General features: G+C 40.8%; 1 protein-coding gene across 1 annotated transcript in view; it reads right to left on the bottom strand.

Annotated features, from left to right (window-relative positions):
• Window positions 1–4,656: 4,656 nt before the first annotated feature.
• Window positions 4,657–21,016, bottom strand: part of TRAPPC10 (trafficking protein particle complex 10) — a 60,173-nt gene continuing 43,813 nt past the window's right edge. Inside the window, exons 15-23 of the mRNA XM_015409785.1 lie at window positions 17,123–17,264; window positions 15,892–16,050; window positions 14,881–15,110; window positions 14,223–14,323; window positions 12,208–12,334; window positions 11,041–11,211; window positions 7,437–7,614; window positions 6,354–6,548; window positions 4,657–5,238 (exon numbers count right to left, since the gene is read on the bottom strand). Coding sequence (XP_015265271.1) covers window positions 5,000–5,238; window positions 6,354–6,548; window positions 7,437–7,614; window positions 11,041–11,211; window positions 12,208–12,334; window positions 14,223–14,323; window positions 14,881–15,110; window positions 15,892–16,050; window positions 17,123–17,264 — 1,542 coding nt within the window. The 3' untranslated portion in view covers window positions 4,657–4,999. The remainder of the gene's footprint in view (window positions 5,239–6,353; window positions 6,549–7,436; window positions 7,615–11,040; window positions 11,212–12,207; window positions 12,335–14,222; window positions 14,324–14,880; window positions 15,111–15,891; window positions 16,051–17,122; window positions 17,265–21,016) is intronic.

The following is a 21,016-nucleotide window of genomic DNA, read 5'->3' as shown; positions in this document are numbered from 1 at the left end:
AGGCCAAGGGGCAGTGGCAACAAAAATACTAATCATACACAGAGGGGTGTCCCTGTGTCCTGGCCTCACCACCTTCAGTCTGTGCTGCATATATATATATGCACCAGCAGATCAACAGAGCTGGTGCAGGAACACCATCATTATTGCCACCTATGGAGTATTCTTTAAATTTGAAATTCTCTGCTCTCGCACTTTATCTGAATACTGTTCCAGCACTTTAGGATAACAGATTTGTTTAAGGTTTTTGGTTGTTTTTATGATGGATTTTAATTGTATTTATATATGCATTTCATGTAAGCCACCCTGAGCCTACCTCGGCGGGGAGGGCAGGGTATAAATTGACGTCTGGTCACCACACCTCAAAAATAACAGTTCTGGTCAGCACACTTCAAAAAGGATATTATAGCATTGGAAAAAGTGCAGAAAAGGGCAACTCGAATGATAAAAGGGTTGGAACACTTTCCCTAAGAAAGGTTAAAGCGCTTGAAGCTCTTTAGCTTGGAGAAACGATGGCTGAGGGGTGACATGATCGAGGTTTATAAGATTATGCATGGGATAGAGCAGGTAGAGAAAGAGGTACTTTTCTCCCTTTCTCACAATACAAGAAGTCATGGGCACTCAATGAAATTGCTGAGCAGTCGGGTTGGAACGGATAAAAGGAAGTACTTCTTCACCCAAAGAGTGATTAAGACGTGGAATTCACTGCCACAGGAGGTGGCGGTGGCTACAAGCATGGACAGCTTCAAGAGGGAATTAGATAAGCATATGGAGCAGAGGTCCATCAGTGGCTATTAGCCACAAGGTAGATAGGAACTCTCAGGTTGGGGCAAGGGATGCACTGTATTCTTGGTGCTTGGGGGGGGCAACAGTGGGAGGGCTTCTAGTGTCCTGGCCCCACTGCTGGACCTCCTGATGGCACCTGGTATTTTTGGTCACTGTGTGACAGTGTTGGACTGGATGGGCCATTGGCCTGACTCCAACACTGGCTTCTCTCATGTTCTTATGTTCTAAATAAATAAATAAATAATTCATCTAAGGTTATTTCTATAGTTAAAGACGTATCAGTAGAGAAAAGGCAGGTGATGGCACAAAAGAAGCAGCAGAGGCAAGAAGAGGCAAAGACAAGTGCAGTATTTAACATATATCTGCTTTTAAACAACGGAAAAGCCTGGACTGAAATGACAGCTAGAATTGGCTGCAAGCCTAGTCCTGCAAAGGATTTAAAACAGCGGTACTTTTACTCCTCACCTCCTGGAGGGCCATATTTGCATATCCCATCAATGAAAACATTACTACTGCATGCCGTGTGCCATCCCACACACATACTAACAGTAGTACTGACTATTGACTGACCATTTAAATTACTAGAGTACCTCTCAGCACCTCTCCTGAACATTAGCCAGTCCTTGTGTATCTGCAGCGAGGGGAAGGGCTTCCCACTTGGCCTTCTGATTTCTCAGCATGAGGCACAGTACCTCAGACAAGAGAATAAGACTGCCGAAGAGCTGCTCGTCATAGAGAAAGGGCAGTAAAATCACCCTCCCACACACACAGTAGCAAGCTTGCTCTTTTCCTGGCTGGCTGCCGTAGTGGTTTTACTTTCTCTTATTTATGGCCAGCTTGCTCTCTTCCTGACAGCAGCATGAGGGCTGAGATGAGTGTGTGTGTATTGGGGGGGGGGGGTGGGAGAAAATGGGCCCCTTTCCTTCCATTCCTTGCATGAGCCCCATGGCTCAGGGTGATTTGCAGTTTACTCATCATCCTCCAGTGTCTTTCAGCAGCTGTTTCAAGTTGGGAACCACTTGCCAACCGCAAGCATACCTGAGCCCACCTTTCTGGAATATGGAGTGGGTTCTACATAGGGGAGTCGTGTTCAGGAAAGCATATGTAGTTCCCAAGCCACTGATTCCAAAGGTACAACAGAGCAAAATTATTTCACCTTAAAAGGCTCTTTTCTATTCTCTCTATAATATAAACTGGCCAGAAAGGAGGAATGGGGTGGGCATCCATTGTGGTAGTGGAAAACTGGCCAGGTGACAACCCAGGTGGATCACAAGATGGAACTGGCATCAGGCAGCTTTCACCTTCTGAGAAGATGAAAACAAAGAAAACTTTCATTCTTGCACCAGATTCCACTTTCTATTATTGTATTTCAAGCTATGCCCACCCCACCTTCCCACTTCCACAATAGCCAGTCTTAACAGTTTTACAAGATGCTCCACTGAAGTATGACTGAATTTTATTTCTTGGTTATAAAAACTACCCTAAATCATATTGGATAAGGGAGCTTCAAGCCTAAAATCCCTTGGAAAACAGTTGGCTTGGCACTCGCCTGTGGCTCAGCCTCCTTTTCTAGAGCTAGTTAAGTGGACAACTGCAGAGGCCTAACAGAAGAACTAACTGAAGTAACTGGCCACTGCACTTTCACAAGTGGATGGACTCTTCATACCTAGAAATCTCAAACTGAAAACAGATACAAATCATGCTTTGAAGATCAGGAGAAATGTAAACAATTATTGTTTAAAATATTCAAGATTTTTATTCACTTTTTATCCACTAGCTTGCTTTCCAGTTTATTTTCCATGACAAGTTCAGTTCTTAAATCTGTTTTAAATCCTTCCCTTACTATTTTGCATGTGTATCTTTAATCTTTAGAGGATCATTTAAATAATAAAATCTTACAGAGCTGCAGATAAGAAATACCACAATCTCACATTAACTTCAACAATTTCCATACTAGGAGTTAATTTTTCCAGTCACAAATAGGTCTGTGAAATTCATAAAAATTATACTCCTTTAACCCATTTGATAGTATTTACAAACTTAACAGCTATCTATAAATAATAGAATTCTTTTAAGATACACATATTTCAAATTTTGAATCAATTATTTACATTTATATTCAGAAACCAATCCCCTCCCCTAATATACACAAATGTCTCCTCAAGTAGTGATAAGCTTATGTGGCATTTAGTGAAGTTCATCAGTTCCAACATAGTTGCACAAATGTTATTCTTCTTTAAAACCAGGCAAGAGAAAAGTGTTCTGGGGCTAACGGCTAACTGCTTATAAAATGATCTTGTTTATGGACTGTTCACAAAAAATCAAATCATTTAATATGCTGAAACTGTACTTTTATATTTTGCTTTTTAACTTGTGCCCTGTGCAGCTTAAATAATTTTTACAGTTGAGGTGAAAAGTTACAGTTGAGGTGAAAAGTTAAGTGTGTATGTTTTGACATTGTGTAGTCTCATAATTCTTATACAGTTAAATGAAAAGACAAGCTAAAAAAAGGTGATTTTGTTGCAAAATAAATGTTTTTGATTAGTTGAAAAAAATCAGTACCAAACTGATGATAGTAATTCATGAGCATAGTATTGAAACTGAAGTGTAAATTTCAAGTCTCGGTAGGAAACCTGTTTCACATTTCACAATACTTTTGGCAAACATGTTGAGATATTACCATGCTCCAGCAAAAAAAAAAAAAAAACTTCAACAGCTCTTAAGTAATGAAAATAGTAAAGAGATACACAATGCTGGAAATACACACTACAGAAGGACTACATTATTGTAAAGATTTGCTTTCCTACAGCCCCCAGGGATATTAAAAACGTATTGAATGTACCAAATATTCTTGTTGCTGTAAAATTCATTCATTTGTATGCTAGAGGTGGCTAAGAGCTACATAGGTTGCAGGGGGGATTGTAACCCAGTAACAGGAAAGAACAGCAACTAAGATTGTAGCAGTGAATTTCAAAGAAATGCTTATGTACAAAAATACATTATTTCTGAGAGCTGAAAAAGTTTCCATACACTAAGACTTATTTACAAGCTGTAATCTTCACATCAATAAAAACACATTTATTTTGTCTTTGATTTCTGGTGTAAATTATACACAATTACATCAGTTAGACTTTTTAAAATAATCATTTGTACAACACATTTACAACTGAAAAATAATCAGTTGGTATGGTGTGACTGCTGTTTGCTGGACCAGAAGAAGTTCAATTGGACTTTACATCTCCCTGTAACTGGACTGAAAAAGTAGTCAAATAAAGCGCTCCTTGCCTTTATTTGCTTTTTTTCAGATTTTTCTAGAATAAGGTGCAAATATATGGGGGGTGGGGGCCTCTGTTGTCCAAAATAAATTAACAGTAGTTGGGAAAGGGGAAAGAAACAAACTTTGGTCTAAAAAAAATGACAAATATTTAATCAAAGCTATATCCTCAAACTCAACATAGTAGTTATTGATTAGGAGAGAAGCTTGGTCCAATTAACCTTTATTTCTAACTTAACCACTTATGTGCCACTTTACTACTTGCATCAAGAAGGTATGTGTATTCCCCCAGCAACATAGCATAATGTTTCTGTATATGGTATGGTTTCAAAAGACTGCTAGTAGGCTAATAAATTTCATATATCCCAAGGCACAGAAGTAGTTAAGCAAGTCTTCAAGAAAATATATATACATATTTAAAATCTTGTAGATAAGTGAATGATTCTGAATCCCATAGCTATTACACAGAAATTTGAAAGCTACCCTGGTCCAGGAAACCAGACAGTCGTGCAACAAGAAAGGCACACACTTCAGCCATTGACAGACAAACTGCAAGGCTTATTGTATGTCAACCTGAAATATTCTTTGAACAGAAACTTAAGTATTCCCAAAGAAGCAGCAGTTTTGGAAGCTGCTCAACTTAAAAAACCAATTGCAATAAGATTTCATCATGTGGCGGGGGTGGGGAGGGCAAGGGAGAAACCAAAATCCATTTTACACAAACACTCTAAAGTAGCAATATAAACTAGCTGACACAAGCTTCACTGTACATTTTAAATTGATACAATTGGTGGATGCTTCCATGGCCAGTAAGGGTTGAGTTGCCATAGGCCTCATTAGCGTTAGAATGTTTTATTGAAGTACAATCAGATTATGATCCCTTAAAGTGCATTCACATTCAAGTCTCATGTATGTATGTATACACACATGTACCAAGAGGTGTCATGTGACATTAACCTCTAAAATATGATCATCCTTGCTGGGAATGACAAGGACCTGCATGCCAGCACTGGAGTTGAACACCTGCCCAGGGGAAAATGATTGCAGACGGGGCATCGGCAAGCCTTTGTGTTCTGCACTGGTTGCTGAGTGTACACTGCTCCTGCTCTTTATGCTACTGTTGTCAGCTTGATCATCCACATTCTTGTCCACTGAAAGATTATCATTTTCAATCCAGCTGTCTAAGAAGAGAAAATGCATAACATTTCTTATTTAAAGAAACAATTAAAAAGTACAAAAGTACCGCAATGAGGGGAAGGCCTAACATGTATGGATTTCTGAGTCCTTACTGAAACTCCCACGTGTGAAAGGAACTGTTAGATCACATCTCTAGTATTTGACAATTCTTCCAACATAAGCACGGGTGGCATCTAAAGTACAATTGTCCATAATGTATGCATAATCAGAACAGCAGGTTCCATTTCAGCCTTCAGGCTGTGTAGAATACTGCTGACTAGAAACAGAGCTGGCAAAAATGCCTTCTATAATTAAAGCAATCTAAGATTATTGCAAATCATCTTTTGGATTAACTACAGCCTTTACTGGAATGAGCCAATACTCTATTCTAAGCCGTTAAACTACAATAGTAGCTTTAAAAACCCTCTGAAATGGATTAATAACCTTCCCAGCATCAGAGAATCGGTAAAGTATTTATTATTATAAACATTTTTGTCTGTCTTCACTTGGGAGCACAATAGTTTTTATTTAAAAAACCAACATAATGTTCTCTCTCATCTTGCAACTATCTTAAAAATATTCAGTGTGGTAAAAGGCATGATAGTTCCTGAACTAAGGAATATCACTTTGAAAGAAAGTTTCACTGCAAACAGCTCCTGTTTACAGAGGTCCCGAAATGCAAGCTGGAGTAACAGGAGTTATTTACTTCTGCCATGAATTCCAAAACTTGGATCTAATGCAGCATTCTGAAGGATGCAGAAAAGCTTTAAATGAGCCTTGCTACATTTTAATGAAAATACAATTTGTCTTTTCATAAGAACTTTCAGCCAAGAAGCTGCATATTTAGAAGGAAAGAAAATGCAACCTATGTATTGTCCATAGGCTACAGAAGATGCTGCGGCATCTTATTTTTGTAATTGTGCTCTGCTGACCAATTCTTTGTTCAGAAGAACTTGGCTATCAAGTAAGCGCCCAAATAAAATGCTGAAGATTTCTATGATTACTCAGCAGTGTCTAAGGGATCGACTATTATTCTGAAATGGAAATGCATATAGAAAGAAGATCGTACAATTTTAGGGAAGAGGATTCCAAAACAGCCATTATGTAAATGCATTCTTACCAGCATCAAGCTGTATAGAGTGCGCAGAGTGGTGGGGGAGGTATTTAAATAGTCTGACATCAGGAATAGGAAGGCATCCAGCAAAGAGAGGCATCACTTCCATGTGTACTTTGTGGGTCGCTTGAGCTGCTACAGGCATAGATACCACTCCAGAGCTCTTCCCACACACTGCCCAATTACTACTGTTATCTACAACTGAAACAAATGCTATTTTAATACACTACTAAACAAGGAAACATTGATATCTATTGTTCACATACATTAGACTTCAGTATGAGGGACCTGTGCAAGACACATGAATGCAGATCCACTTGGCTCTGAAAGAATCAGGCTTCTCCCTATAACCCTGGCTTGCTCCTTAAAGAATTAACTGTATAGCTGATTAGAGAAAGAGCAAGAGATGGCAGTTGGAGGGGCCAAGACCAGAAGCCAATTTTGGGAAGTGGAGGTGGTAGCAAAGGCCAGCGGCAGCTAACCCTTCCTCATGGCATGAATTTCAAGAAACACCTCCAGTGACAGTACCTGGAAGTCTGGCATGATTTACCTCTGTTTAGCGACTATTAAGCTATAGAAGTTAATATGCTTAATTATGAGACTGGGAAATGAGCATCTGTTAAAAAACTAGGGCTACAAGCCTATGTACATTTCCATGAGACACTATGGAACTTCTAAGTAAATGTGCATTGGATGGTACTGTAAAATCATTAACAACTACAATAACCAGTATGCAGAAGTTAAAACAGCTGAATAACTGGGTTCCAAAGAAGATGCATCTGTTCTCAGGATTGGCATTGGGATTATTAAGAACAGCTGGATTTTATACTCCACTTTTGTCTACCTTAAGGAGTCTCAAAGTGGCTTACAATTGCCTTCCCTTCCTCTCCCCACAATAGGCACACCTTGTGAGGTGGGTGGGGCTGAGAGATTTCTGGTTCTCCAGATTAGAATCCACCCCTCTTAACCACCACACACCACACTTTTAGCTACTACACCATACCATGCCTGGCTACCACTCTATAGACAAACTGAAGTGGAGCCAAATATCATAAACTGCCCCACCATAAGCTTGCTCAACTTGCCTACCTTCATACAAAAGTTTTGTTGTACAGTATCCATCCGATTCCGTTAATGCCTCATCTTTATCCACATCCAGGAGGTCTGAAAGGCGGGTAATTGACACTTCCAATGAGCAGAGTGAGCCTGTTTTACAATATTCTGCCCCCAATGGGGGGGAAATCTCAGCTTTCACATTATATAATGTCTGGCAGGAGCATAACAATATTCACAGTCAGTATATACAGAATAAGATGGAACTCTTTCTACATAATTTGAACCAGTCGGGTAAGAGACTTCATGTATTCAGGATGGAATTTTTAGCAGGGTAGGAGATGTTCTCACATACAGAAGCAGCCACTTACCCTTGCAAAAAACAACCACCACCAGACCTTCTCAGACTCGGGCCTCACTCATAATCCCCAGGGAGCAGCACGGGATCATGCACTAAACTGTAAGTACTTGACAGGAACCAGACTAAGCTTGCTGGTGGGATGGGAAGCTCCACACTAACAAGCACATACAGGGCATTAGAGGATCAACTGGTGGGGGTGTCCAACTAGGCCAGGTCAAGAGAAAGAAGGCAAGGAAAGCTTATGCAGGAGAGTTTTTGCAGGGATGGTTAAGTGACCTTGAACATAAAACAGTAAAACCAATAAAACAGTCAATGGCATGATAGACAGTATCATCAAACCCCATGCCTCATATCAGGTGAATACAGGTAATCCAGAAAACTCCAGTGCCCAATAATATTATCTAAAACAGCAGGCACTGGGAAATGGGCCATAAACAGGGGAGGCCAGAATGGTTGAATGTCCATGATAAAAATCAGGGGTACGGCTCCCACTCTCAACCTTCGGTGGGGCTCTGTTGGTGCCAGCGTCAGAGGTTAGGAGTTTGGGAGTGCTCCTGGATGCCTCCTTAACAATGGAGGCCCAGGTAGCAGCCACTGCCAAGTCAGCCTTCTACCATCTTTGGCTGATTAGGCAGTTGGTTCCCTTCCTCGACTGCAGTGATGTGGATCCATGCAATGGTCACCTCGAGGTTGGACTATTGTAATGCTCTCTACATGGGGCTGCCCATATTGCAGATTCGAAAGCTATAGCTGGTGTAAAATGCTGCCGCCAGCCTGTTGATGGGCCTCCCACTATTGGAGCACATTCAGCCTGTGCTGAAGGCATTGCACTGGCTACCAGTAGCATACCGAATTCGCTTTAAGTTGCTGGTTCTTACCTTTAAAGCCCTTTATGGTCAGGGACCTATATACCTGAGGGACCACCTTTCCTCACATGTTCCCCAGAGAGCACTGCGATCAGAGTCTCAACATCGACTCACCCTTCCCGGACCAAAGGATGCCAGGCTAGCTTCAACCAGGGCCAGGGCTTTCTCAGTGGCGGCTCCTTTCTGGTGAACAAGCTCCCAGAGGAGATCAGGGCCCTGCGGGACCTTATGCAGTTCTGCAGGGCCTGCAAGATGGAGCTGTTCCGCCAGGCGTTCAATTAGGAGCCGCCTGGGAGGAATACCCTGTTCCCTGAAATTTTGAGGCAGCCTGAACCACCCGCACAATATCAGATCGAGATCGACCACCAGGATGGCACGGAAGGCTGAGCACCATCTTAAATGCAATCTGTTCAATGGTTTTACTTTTAGTGTTAGCACCTTTTAATGTCATCTTGTTATATGGTTTTATGATTGTTATACTATTTATCGCTGTTTTATTCTGTTGTAAGCTGCCCTGAGCCGGCCATGGCTGGGAGGGCGGGGTATAAATGTAATAAATAAATAAGAATCCTCTCCACCACCAAGTGATGACCTCACCTCAACTTCCTGTTCTTCCCAGCCTGAGTTCAAGGAGAAGTAGGAAATATGGTGCCCTTGCTTTTTATACATATGCACTGGCAGGAAGCCCCAGCAAAAATCACAGAAATGGTGGCATCACAGCGACTTGTATGTGCCCCACCTGACAGTCATGACCCACAGACTGAAGACCATTGATTTAAAGCAGCCAGAAAATGCTTCAAAGCTGTAGGAATGTGCATTATGATAAATATTTCTCAATCCATGTAGGTGGTCTTCTACCCTGAGAGCTGTTATCAGTATAATTTCAAGATCGCTTTATCTGGTTTTAAGCCCCTTTTTGCTTTTTTGATTACGTTCTTACTTATCTGGTTTTAAGCCCCTTCTTGCTTTTATTGATACTTTCGTATTTATTTTATTGCCTTGACATTTTTATTGACTCTTTTGACTTTTTTGTTTTATTGTTTGAGCTGTGAGCTACCTTGGACAGGTCTGGAGAGGAGGGCATACACATTTTCTAAATCAGTAACACACCAGTGATTGAATAATCAAGCAAGTGTAAAGGAGGGCAATATTACAAAGCAAACAGTGCAGAAAAGAACTAAGAAGGGATTTGCTGACTTCCATTTTTTGCCATCACTTTGTTTTGCTTAGGGCTGACCTAAACATTACATTCACAGCTATATTATGACAACAACCCTTTCAGAAAAAACCCCAATGTACTCATGCTGTAACCTCAGACCATTAAACTGAACCAGAAATAAGACAAAAGTTACAACTATGGACTTCAAAATGGTTCATAAACCAAAATTTGGCCAGAACTTGGGCCAGTTTGGAGTTTGCGAACCAATGTTTGAGGAAGGCATCTTCTCTGAACGTTTACTGGACTTGTGGTAAGTTTGGTTCGGCTGTCTGGGGCCAGCCATTAAACCCCTTGGTTTTGCTCCCCCCCACCCTTCAAAGAGGGGAAAAGCAAAACCTATGAGCATTCCCCCCCCCTCCTGGCCCCGGTAAGTTGCGATTGGGAGAAAAGTGGATGGGAAGTACTTTCCAGCATGGTTTGCCATGGCCGTGAGAAAGGGGGAACCAAATTCGCTGGACTGGCTTGGTTTGGGTGGGGCTCTTTTGGGTTGGTTCAGGGGTTCAGCTTGGGAGCCGACCCGAACACCAAACCAAACCACTTTTTTGGGGGGGTTTATACCCATCCTTAGTTACTACCACTAATTCAATAGACATCCACTTTAACCCAAAAGAAGAAAAAGCTAAAGCACTCATTAGTGGAAAAACCACTGGCACTACTTGTAATGCAGCTGTTTCCTGACATTTGATGCTGTACGCAGAAATGGCTGTTTTACACTACTGGAGCTGGTTACCTTGCTGAAATAGTAGACCCCTAAAATAATTTACCAACTATATTATGTTCAACATACTGCTTGAAACAGTCTCCTAAGTGGCATTGCTCCAAACCATAGCTGAAGTATCTAGAATAGCTTCCTCATAGGTCCCTGTCCTCAAATGGGAAGCGCCTCTACACCATCACTAGCTAATATCAGGAAGTTCAGTACCAAAATGGAAACTCTATGACTGCAACAATCCACTAGGTAATCTCCTTTAGATGCTGTAGCAGTGCAGCTCACTAGCCAAGCAGAGGCTGTTTCAACCTCTAGATGATAAATGTAAAGCACAAACTAGCGCTCCTAGACTTCTGGTACTGCAAGATATACTGTACTGACTCTTATGCAGATTTTTACTATGCTTTTACTAAACTTGTATGCTTCTAATTTGACAGTTCATCCCCCTTATCTCATTATGCTTTAGTAAGGTAGGTAAAACTTACAAAAAAGTTTTCCAACTCGAATTCATAAATGTACGGCTTCAAAGAAAGTGAGTGCTCTTCAGAGGGAGCTGAACGGAAGTTCACTGAAAACTGGCACTGCAAGGACGAGGGAAGATCTTTTGTCCACTTCAGCTCCCATACAAAAAATACTGCTTGCTTACTATAGATACGCTGAAAGAGAGAGAAATTCATCCACAGCTATTGTACTGCATACTGTGCAGTGTGGTCATATACAAGCTTGGAATAAATCTGCATAGAACTACACTGTAAATGTATTGGTAAAATCGTGGTTAGCCACTCTGCAAAAGGTGGAATGTAATTTTTTTAAGAAAGAACAAAATGTCATAGCTGCAGGCATAATAAAGGTATATAACTTTTAAAAAAAGTTATTCTACTTCATTAATTTCTATTTTTAGTATTATAAAAACTTAGTACTGCACTGCATCAAATTCCTAGTTATATCTAAAATGCATGCAATACCACCCTGCATAGAGGCAAAATAAATCTTTGGGTTTATCTAGATACAATTAGCCAAGATCCCCATGAGCCACCTTTCCACAGAAATGGCTTCTGGTTCTTTCTCAATTCTAATTAGCATGTCTTAGTTACAGATGTATTTTTGACCACACTTGGGGACGAAACTATATAGTATTTGAGACCTAGCTTCCTCTCACATTGCTTTCCAGTTTCTTTTCTCTTTATTAATTGAAGTTTAATATAGATGACAAACAGCCTACTGCCTACCCTAAAATGGCAGTCCAAGTAACCAGCAATACATTTCCAATCACTGAAGAATTCAAATAATGCAGCTATTTTGAGCCTCAATACTTTCCAGAAACCTTTCCTGGGAACTTTTCAAGCTCCATTATTCCCACCACAGTCCTTGATCCCAAAATGCCAGTTGGCACCCCCTCCACACACGAGCAAAAGAACCTTAACACCTTGGGATCCCTGTTTCTTTTCAAACACTTTTTGAAACTGTCACAGTAATTGTCTGTTTTTTCAGAACAGGTTTTTGTCTGCTTGCTCTTTTACAAAAACTACATAACGTGCCACAAATCTTCTGTCACAAGCAATTGGTTAATGCCTCTAAATCTCAGATTCCGAGTAAGCAGTACAGAAAAAAAATTCACATAAGTTAGGAATAATAAACTTGAGATACTTTACCTGCTCAGCTTTGGAATTTAGAGGATCCAGAATTAGATCTGTACAATTCTCAGAACTTTTGAGATTACTATCAGATAAATGAAAACATATTTCGGACATGTTCTGAACACAAACCTGTATATATTTTCTAAAACAAAGGGGAAATATCAAAATATGTATTTCAATATTGCAAAGAACTATTACATAAAATATTTAATCCACGCTATGATGGGTTGTGGGTAATCCCGTATAGTGCTATCAAAGTAATCTTAGAGCCTAGTATTTCAGTATTTGAATATCTCCAAGTCAGAGGCTATCTTTGAGAACTGATACCAAAAAATGCTATTTTAAGACCTACAACAGAGTTTGAGGAACTGCTTTTAGCAGATGGTAAAAGTTTTATTTCCAGAATGTATTCTTGTTTAAAATGATGCTCAAACCTGATCAAAATTTTTGCAGTAGGTAACAACCTAGATAATTTAATATAGACATTTATCTTCACTCATGGTACTACCTTTACAGTTTGCCTCTCATTTAGAGAAAACTGTTGAAAATGATTTACAGGTGACATTTAACTCCTTTAAGGTTGGCAAAGATCGGTAAGACTGGTACCAGCTTATACTGATTCTGTAAAGAAGAGAAGGCAGATTTCTTTCACATGTGGTGGGCATGCATATGTGCCTCCAGTTATTGGAAATAAGTGGTGAAAATTATATCAATTGGGTTGGAAAAACAAATCCCCTATAAACCAGAGACAGTGCTGCTAAATTACCTACCAGATATCACTAGAGATCAGCAAATGGTTGCCTTACATATGATGACCAATGTTCCCTCTAAGCTGTGGAGTCTTGTGAGCAAAAATTCTACTTTGTGAGCTACTGGCATTAAAGTTGTGTGTGAGTGATTTGGCTACTGCATCAATTAGTTTGCTCTGGAGCCATCCTTCCTGAGCTAAGACAAAACTCTGGCTGCGGTCACACGGAACGGTAGCCACACAAGTGAGACGGAAGACAGGCGGAGTTTCCGGGCGCGATCTCACCAGCACATCTGGGAAGCGTAGCACTCCCGTGGCTCAACCGAGGCTTCCCACTGAAACTGCGTGGCAAAAAACTAGTACCTCGGAGGTACTAGTTTCCGGAAACTGCGGGGCAAGGGCGGGCGTCTGATCGCGTTTCCAGTGGCATCCGGCGCCCGCCCATGTCCCCTTGCAAATAAAGGTTTTCCCCCCCCCCAAGTCTCTGTGGATGCGCACACGCACCCAACGGAGCATGCGCATTTGTCGTGTACAGAAAAAAAGACAAGCAGTTTGCCGCGCCGCGCGCTTCTTCGTTGCGCGCCGGCTTGTCCTGTGATCAGCACCTCTCCCTTCCCACGGAACCTCCACGGTACCTCCACAGGACCTCCACGGGAGGTCTGATCGAGTAACCGCGCGGTAGTTTGCCCCGGGGCAAACAGCCACACTTCCCCCCCGCAGTTTCCTGCCTGTGTGACCGGGGCCTGTGTAAGCCAGAGACTAAAAAACTGTGAGCTAGCTCACACTAACTCAGCTTAGAGGGAACACTGATGACTGGTTTTTGCCAGGCAATGGAAGCAAACAAAATATCCCTGAACTACATGACTGATTGTTGAAAATAAAGGAGATCTATACTTTAGTGAAATTAATCGCTTATTAGAAAAAACAGCGATACATATAGAGTAGAACTTTTATGGTCAAGAGTGTACAAAGAATGGAACCGTTTAGATTGGCAATGTATCTTATGAACATTATCTATTTTTTGCATACGTCTAATTTATTTTAATAAAATTTTAAAATAATAACAATAAAAATAAAAAATTACACAGAGTGTAATTAAAATATTAAGATTCTTATTTTAAAAAGCAACAAATAAAAAAGATACTTCACCATGCAATTAAAGCCAAAAGATAGTGAGAACATTAGACATCTTGCTACAGAGATATTTTTCTGAACTCTTTGGAGCCAAATTAAATTAATTGAGGTAGTGTTGAGATGTGTCTATGATGGAATATAATCTTACCTTTTGCCTGCTGATAATAAGGAATATTTGGCCTTAAAGGGTATACTGAATGTAAGTGCAATAATTGTAGAGTAAATTGACCATGGGCAATCAATGGTTACCTGCAAGGAAAAAAATAAAGTTCTTACCTGGAATACTAAACATTTAATTTTTTTCTCCATTTTATACAGCTCCAACATTTTCTAAAAATTGTCTATCAAAGCTGGGCAGGAAAAAACAACAAATCAGATCTTTTCTGCCTGTCTACAGTTTCAGTATACTATTCATACAAGTAGTGTTTTAACACAAGGTGGCTGGAATAGGAGTAAAATCATACAGCTTGTAAATCCTTTGAAGACTTTCTTTTAGTTCAGGAAGCAATTAATTTGAACAAAAAAGTTTTCGTTTAAAAGTTATACATTGTCCAAAATAGTGTGGAAGTACTGAACTCATAAATATTTGACAAACCAAAAAAGAATGCTTTTAAAAGGCAAAGGCATATTTGCCAGTATATTTTAACTGTAGCATGAACAGGACATCAAACTTCCACAGAGGATTAGAATTTTTTTATAAATAGGGATAGTTAAATATATATGCCATTTTTTTCAGTTTTAGTTGATCTTTAGTATACTTGAGACAAAGTTTTAAAATTAAGAACCTGCTATTCGTACTTGCTTACTTTTTGGTCAATTGTAGCCATGCAATTGTGAGAAGACTCCTTATCTTTGCTTTTTCTCCGAAGCTCTTTACCAGATAGGTTTTCATTTTCCACCATACATACTGGGGTTGATGGTAAGTACAGAACTTCAAGCTCAAAGGCAATCACATGATAAGCAGGAGCCATTGGCAAGCTGATGCTAGTGATTTTCTCAGATGACTGGATCATTAGTGATGCTTCTGATATCTTTTCTAGAAAGATTTGAAAGGTTGTATTTTGCATGGGATGTGTGAACATTCAAAGTAGAATGCAGGAGAGAAATGAAGTAAATGTTATTTTTATCTCTTCTAAAATGCTCAATGGCATGGTATTTCTTTGGTACAACTGGTCACTGAATGGAATCATTATACAAATATAGCCAAATCACTAATACTTTGAGTGCACAGCTCATCAGTTTGTAGTGGCTTTCTATTAGGAACTCCTTACAGCTAAACATGATTTTGAATTCCCCTGACATAAAACAAAAGGATGGTTTGGACACAAACAGTTTAAGCAGTTTCTCCACTGAAAACTCTCACACTCAGTCCTCTCCTCCTCTGCACCCCCAAAAACTCAGAGGAGTTCAAAATACACAGTGGAAAGATGCTAACAGAATAGCTTTGCTAAGCACTTCCTGCCTGAAGAAAGAAATCCTCTCATCTGGAGAACCACTTAAAGAAAAATAACAGCTAACAAACTGTGCTTTGAATTGTTAGGACGCCAAACTACATTCAAAGTTAATTCCTGCACAAGTGTTTTCTACAGTGTGTGCAGGGAAGACAATGGAGAAGTAACCTCTAACAATCCTCTGTCAGCTGTGGCCTACATTGTCATCAAAAAGCTTTGGTATATGGATTTGTATGCTAAAGCTTCAGTGTGTCACTGTCAAAATGTTCCTGTCACAACTATTATTACTACAGTGCTTAGGTGCATTTTTGTACTTCACCTGCTAGAATCCCCAACATTAATTAATATAGTACCAAAACTGCATACCCCTGGTGTTTGAATAAATCACTGCTTTGCTCTCTGGATGGTACAGGATTGGCATAGCATCAGCATTACTAAGCTGCAAGGCATCACTGTTCTTCATGGGGTAATGGCCAGTAGTCACCGTAAATTTTACCTTCTGAGGAATCCCAGCCAAAAGAACGTCTGTTAAAAATAGGAGATAAAGAGAAACACTTAATACTGTTGGCCCTGGGCACCTACAATGAATTTATAAGGCCAATAAATAATGTATGAATATGCTTTGAGGAATTAACTGACAACCCCATTCTGATACAGTTCGCATTTGTCAAATTTTTACAGTTTAAAAGTGATACAACATTATGCCAAATACACTTCAGTTACTTCAGCCTTTCTAGCTGAATGGAAGTCCAGTGGATTCAGCTCTGCAATAAGCTCCCAACTAAAGTGACACAATCCGAAAGGGACATTTAAAAACCCCTTCTCTTTGAGAACTTTTCTCACATAAATGTTGACCAGTTCCTTCCACTACAGGCCACAGTTCAAGCAAACTTTCTAAATTTGAGAAAGGGAAGAGGAGGAAATGCAAACCACACCTCTACATTTCACATCAAGGATATGGTCAGATGGTTATCAGAGAAGGATGGTGGTACCATTTACTTTCCAGTAAGATGTATTAAAAGAGTCTCCTTGGTCTCACCAAGTGAAAGCATGTACATTTGCCTCTAAAGATGCTTCTAATTGCCCAAGGCATTAACAGCTATTTTTTCAGATTATTTCACATCAGCATTGTTTCCACCAGTTGATAGCCAATACTCTAACAGTTATTTTAAAGCACTGTGTGTATAAATGACTTGTAACCAGCTAGTAATATGGGGATGGATCCAAATTCTCACAAGGGAAAAAGTATACAGAAGCAGATAAAAAGTATATAGAAGCAGATATTTCCTGCACACACAAGCCAAGTTTACTCCATTCCTGGAAGAGTGAGGAAACAATTTTGCCTGATTCACCCTCCTTATTGCAACCCCCTGCACTACATGGCATACTGCTCAGAAAGAGTCTCAGCGGGGACCTGAGAAAGGGGAGGCGAGAGAGAGAGATCAGCTTCAATAAACTCAAGGATATCAGAATCCAAGCCATGGATCTTGACGACCACATTCATAAAATTATTCAGCACATTGCAAACTAGGTAGCAACCATCTTGGACTTCTAGCAAGAGAAATAAATTAGTGCAGTTTCTAATTAGTTTACCTACCAGAGCAGGGTTCCACTTTTAGCTGTGGCTCCTGAGAGTAGACATCATACTGCACAATTGGGTAAATATGAGGAAGGGCAAACTGCATTTTGCCCACTGAAATGCATAACTGCCTGAGTGTATATGTCCCAGGTTCCTTGCCCTGTAAGACATTTTTTAAAAAATATTTTTTCAACAGGCTAGTTTATCAGAAGGCTGTTGGAGTACCTGTGCGGAGAAAGTAGTAGTTCATAATATTCACTAAGCATCATCATACAAAAATCAGCAACTCTTCAGTTCTAAATCTGAGTGTGCAGATGCCATGCCACACAGATCACTGCGACACAGCTGCTCATGTAGCTGTTAGCATACCTCTTTTTATTACACACAGAACGAGAAGTGTCAGAGCAACTTCAGTCATTCTTTGACCATGTTGGGCTCTATGTTAGGGGGAGTTGTCCTCGTACAGTGAGGAGTGCTGCACATGCAATAAGCATGGTACAAACAACATTAAAACCAGCAAGCTGCAAAAAAGATTTTTCAAAAAAATGTATATTTCCCCCTAGCAACCAAAACCACTGCTTATAAAGTGGGAAGACACTACTAATTTGATTCATAAAACCAGGAAACATTGCTCATTCCAACAGACTAATACAGAAATGTTGAACTCATTTGTTACTAGAACCGGATCTGACATAAATGTGACGTTGTCTGGCCAGGCCACGTGTGCCATAAAACGTAATGCCAGGTACCAGAGATATAAACTTTATAAAGGACAGCAGCTGGTAAGCTCTGTGTTAGCGTGTCCTCACTGCAAGGCCCATGGGCTGGGCTGGGGGGCACAGAGGAAAACCCACATGGGCAGGCTGGAGAGCCAGTGGTGCAGAGCCGGGCAGATGACCCTAAGCTACCTGTAAGGAGGCAAACCCCTTCCCCTAGCCCTCTCCCACTGCCAATGCTGTGAAGCCGGGCCCTAGGGTAAAGACACGAAGCAGCTGGGGTTGCAAGCACCCCCCTGCCCCCAAACCACTATGGGAGGGGACTGGGAAGACAAGTTGAAGCAACCCCGCCCCGGCCTGCAGAAGCAGGGGGGCGAGACCCAGGTCTTAGGCCCAGGCCAAGCAAAGCCGGATAAGTTGGAGATGCCCATGCAGCAGTAGCCACCTTTGACCAAGGCCACCAGGCGATCCATGGTGGGGCAATGTTGGGAGGTCAAGCCAGAGTCCGTTGGCAAGCCACACCACCCCCATGTAGCGGCAGCTGCCCCAGACCAAAGGCCACAAGTTCATCTGATGGGGGAGCAGCACGTGTGACAGAGGCCCCAAGCACTGCTCCCCACAAAGGCCGCTGAAGGCTGCTGGGCAGTCCATGGAGGAGGGAGGCTCAGCCATGGAGCAGCATGCTCAGTGGCAGGACTAGGCCCCCGATGTGTGGAAGAAACTGCCAAAGAATGCTCCCCAATGGGCCAAAGGGCAGCCACTGATCCCTGTGGTCATCTGGGACAGCATTCCTAGAGCTGCAGACTGAGCAGAGAGGTGTACAATTGCACCTTGGAACCCTGAGCCAGTATGAATGCGGCTGCAGTGGCTCCCAATTTAATAGTGAGGCTGCCACTGAAGCAAAGGGGTTTTACTTGACTGCTGTAGGCAAGTTCTGCCATGCTGAAGCCACAATTGGGAGAAGCTCTGCCCACTTGCTCCCCCCAAGCAGGCTCCTGTTCCCTCCCTTGCACCAGTTGCTCGTGGGTCAGATAAGAGCCTTCCTTGGGTAGGCTGGTTCTGGCCCTCGGACCTTATGTTTGATACCCCTGGACTAATAAATATGCAAGCAATCAAGTCTGTTTTGTGATACAGATTCATTGATTTTTCCAAGCAGCAATGGTTTCCAAGGATGCTGTTACGAGATTGCTTGTTTGGCTCATGTTCCTAAAATAGCAGAGTTTTTATAGCAATGCTTAGGTATTATATCAAGGTATATATCTTTTAGCATTAATGGTTAGTAGAGTGGTTAAAAGTGACAGAATAGGACCTGGGAGACCCTGGTTCAAATCCCCCACTCCGCCACAGAAACTTGCTGGGTTATCTTCACCCAGTCTCACTCTCAGCATAACCTACCTTGCAGGGTTGTTGTGAGAAAAATACAAAGGAAGGGGGGAAATGATGTGAGCCTCTTGGGGTCTCCATTGAGAAGAAGAGCAGTGTATAAACAAATATATTCAGTGGAGCACTATTTAGTCATTTTAGTGGTGTTGTTTAGGCACCTCCTGGTTGCAGACAGGAATCACAAATAAAGGAAAGTCTTGTGCATGACCACAAAATGTAAGAACAATGATTCAAATGTATTTCCACTAAATATTTTTCCATAACCACCACACAAATACAATTGCAATTCATTTTGCCAGCACTGACGTCAGTCAGCAGGCACAGAACATTCAGAACTTCCTGGTAAGATGAAACAAAAATGATACAGAACAAAAATCTGCACTCAACAATGCTTGCGCAGATAATAGTTCTAGTGTATTATGGCCCATAACTAAGGACAAGAACAGTGATGATGGTTTACTGGCATGATGAGAACCAGAAAGTTATCTTATGTCCTAAAAAGAGTGTGATTCATTTAGCATCTCTGACCCTGTTTTTAAAAGCACCTCATGCTGATCTTATGACCTGTGAAACGATAAACTTTTAGAAATGGAACATTTTCTAACTGAAAAATAAAGCACTGGAAAATGTTCTGACCCATGTCTCTAGGGAAGGAGAAATAATTCGTTGGTCTCAATAAGTTTGTAATCAACAGCATTCAAGGAGTAAAACTCTGTACACTAATATATCATGTGCAAGGTAACACTGGGTTAAAGAAGAAGCATTTTAAATGAGGGTAGCCTTAGGCAGACTCTGTTTACTTTCAGTTCCTTTCCCATTTACTACCTAGAAGATGGCTCAAAGGATACCATCAGGGCAACCAAGTGGACCTAGTTTGGGACATGTTTTGTACTAGTCAGATTTGTTTTATTTATTTATATTTTTATACATACACTATATATGCACACATACACACTATGTGCCTAATCATTTTATTTAAAAGAGCAAATGTTAAGCTCCGTGAGGGACAAAAACAGAATGATCTCCTAGTCTACCATACTAAAAAGGATTGAATGTATGAAAACTCAAGTCATTAAGAGGTGAAATGTGGTATGTCACATACTGATATATTTGAATTGATCCATAAATATCACTTTCTCACAAACATTTTCTCAATGTCATTTTGCTAAGGTATCATCTTAGATGGTCACTCTCTCTCCTTTTAAGTATTGTACACATTTAACATACAATTTATTACTATACTTTTTAAAAAAATCCAAGATGTGAATATGCAACACCACCACAAAATATCTACACTGAAATTGACAGCAGTACGGTTGCTTTCAAACTATAACCACTGAAGCTCCTTGAACATCTTTACAAACTCTCTATTTCAAAACGGTTGCATAATGTCATGAGACACACATGAAGCAAACACTGCATTAAATAATGAAGCAAACACTGCATTAAATAACAGAAATAATAACAAAGTGCGCTCTGTACATACATTTCTAAGAATGAACTAACACATTCAACCCAGAAGTAAAAGTCCTGTGTATGGAGGAGTGTTAATTCAGGTCTCGAAACACTCTCACCTGCCTCCACAAGAAAATTATCCTGGGAATGGGCAGCAGAGAGGGGCTTCTAACCTGGCCCACCTGTCACTTAGCCCCTTCCTCTCAGAATCCATCAGTGGTTAGCTATTCTGCTGGAGAGGGAGAGAGAATGAGGCCCCTGCTATTGAATCATAGCTGTAGCAACATGAGAACATGTTAATTTTAACGTTATGTTTATACTGTGTACCCTGCCTTGGCAGCAAAAAGAAGGGCAGGGA

This window comes from Gekko japonicus, unplaced genomic scaffold (assembly GCF_001447785.1).
Source record: "Gekko japonicus isolate JY-2015 unplaced genomic scaffold, Gekko_japonicus_V1.1 scaffold4, whole genome shotgun sequence".
Taxonomy (NCBI): domain Eukaryota; kingdom Metazoa; phylum Chordata; class Lepidosauria; order Squamata; family Gekkonidae; genus Gekko; species Gekko japonicus.
Note: the sequence above shows the minus strand (reverse complement) of the source record. Positions and strands in the feature narration are given on the sequence as shown.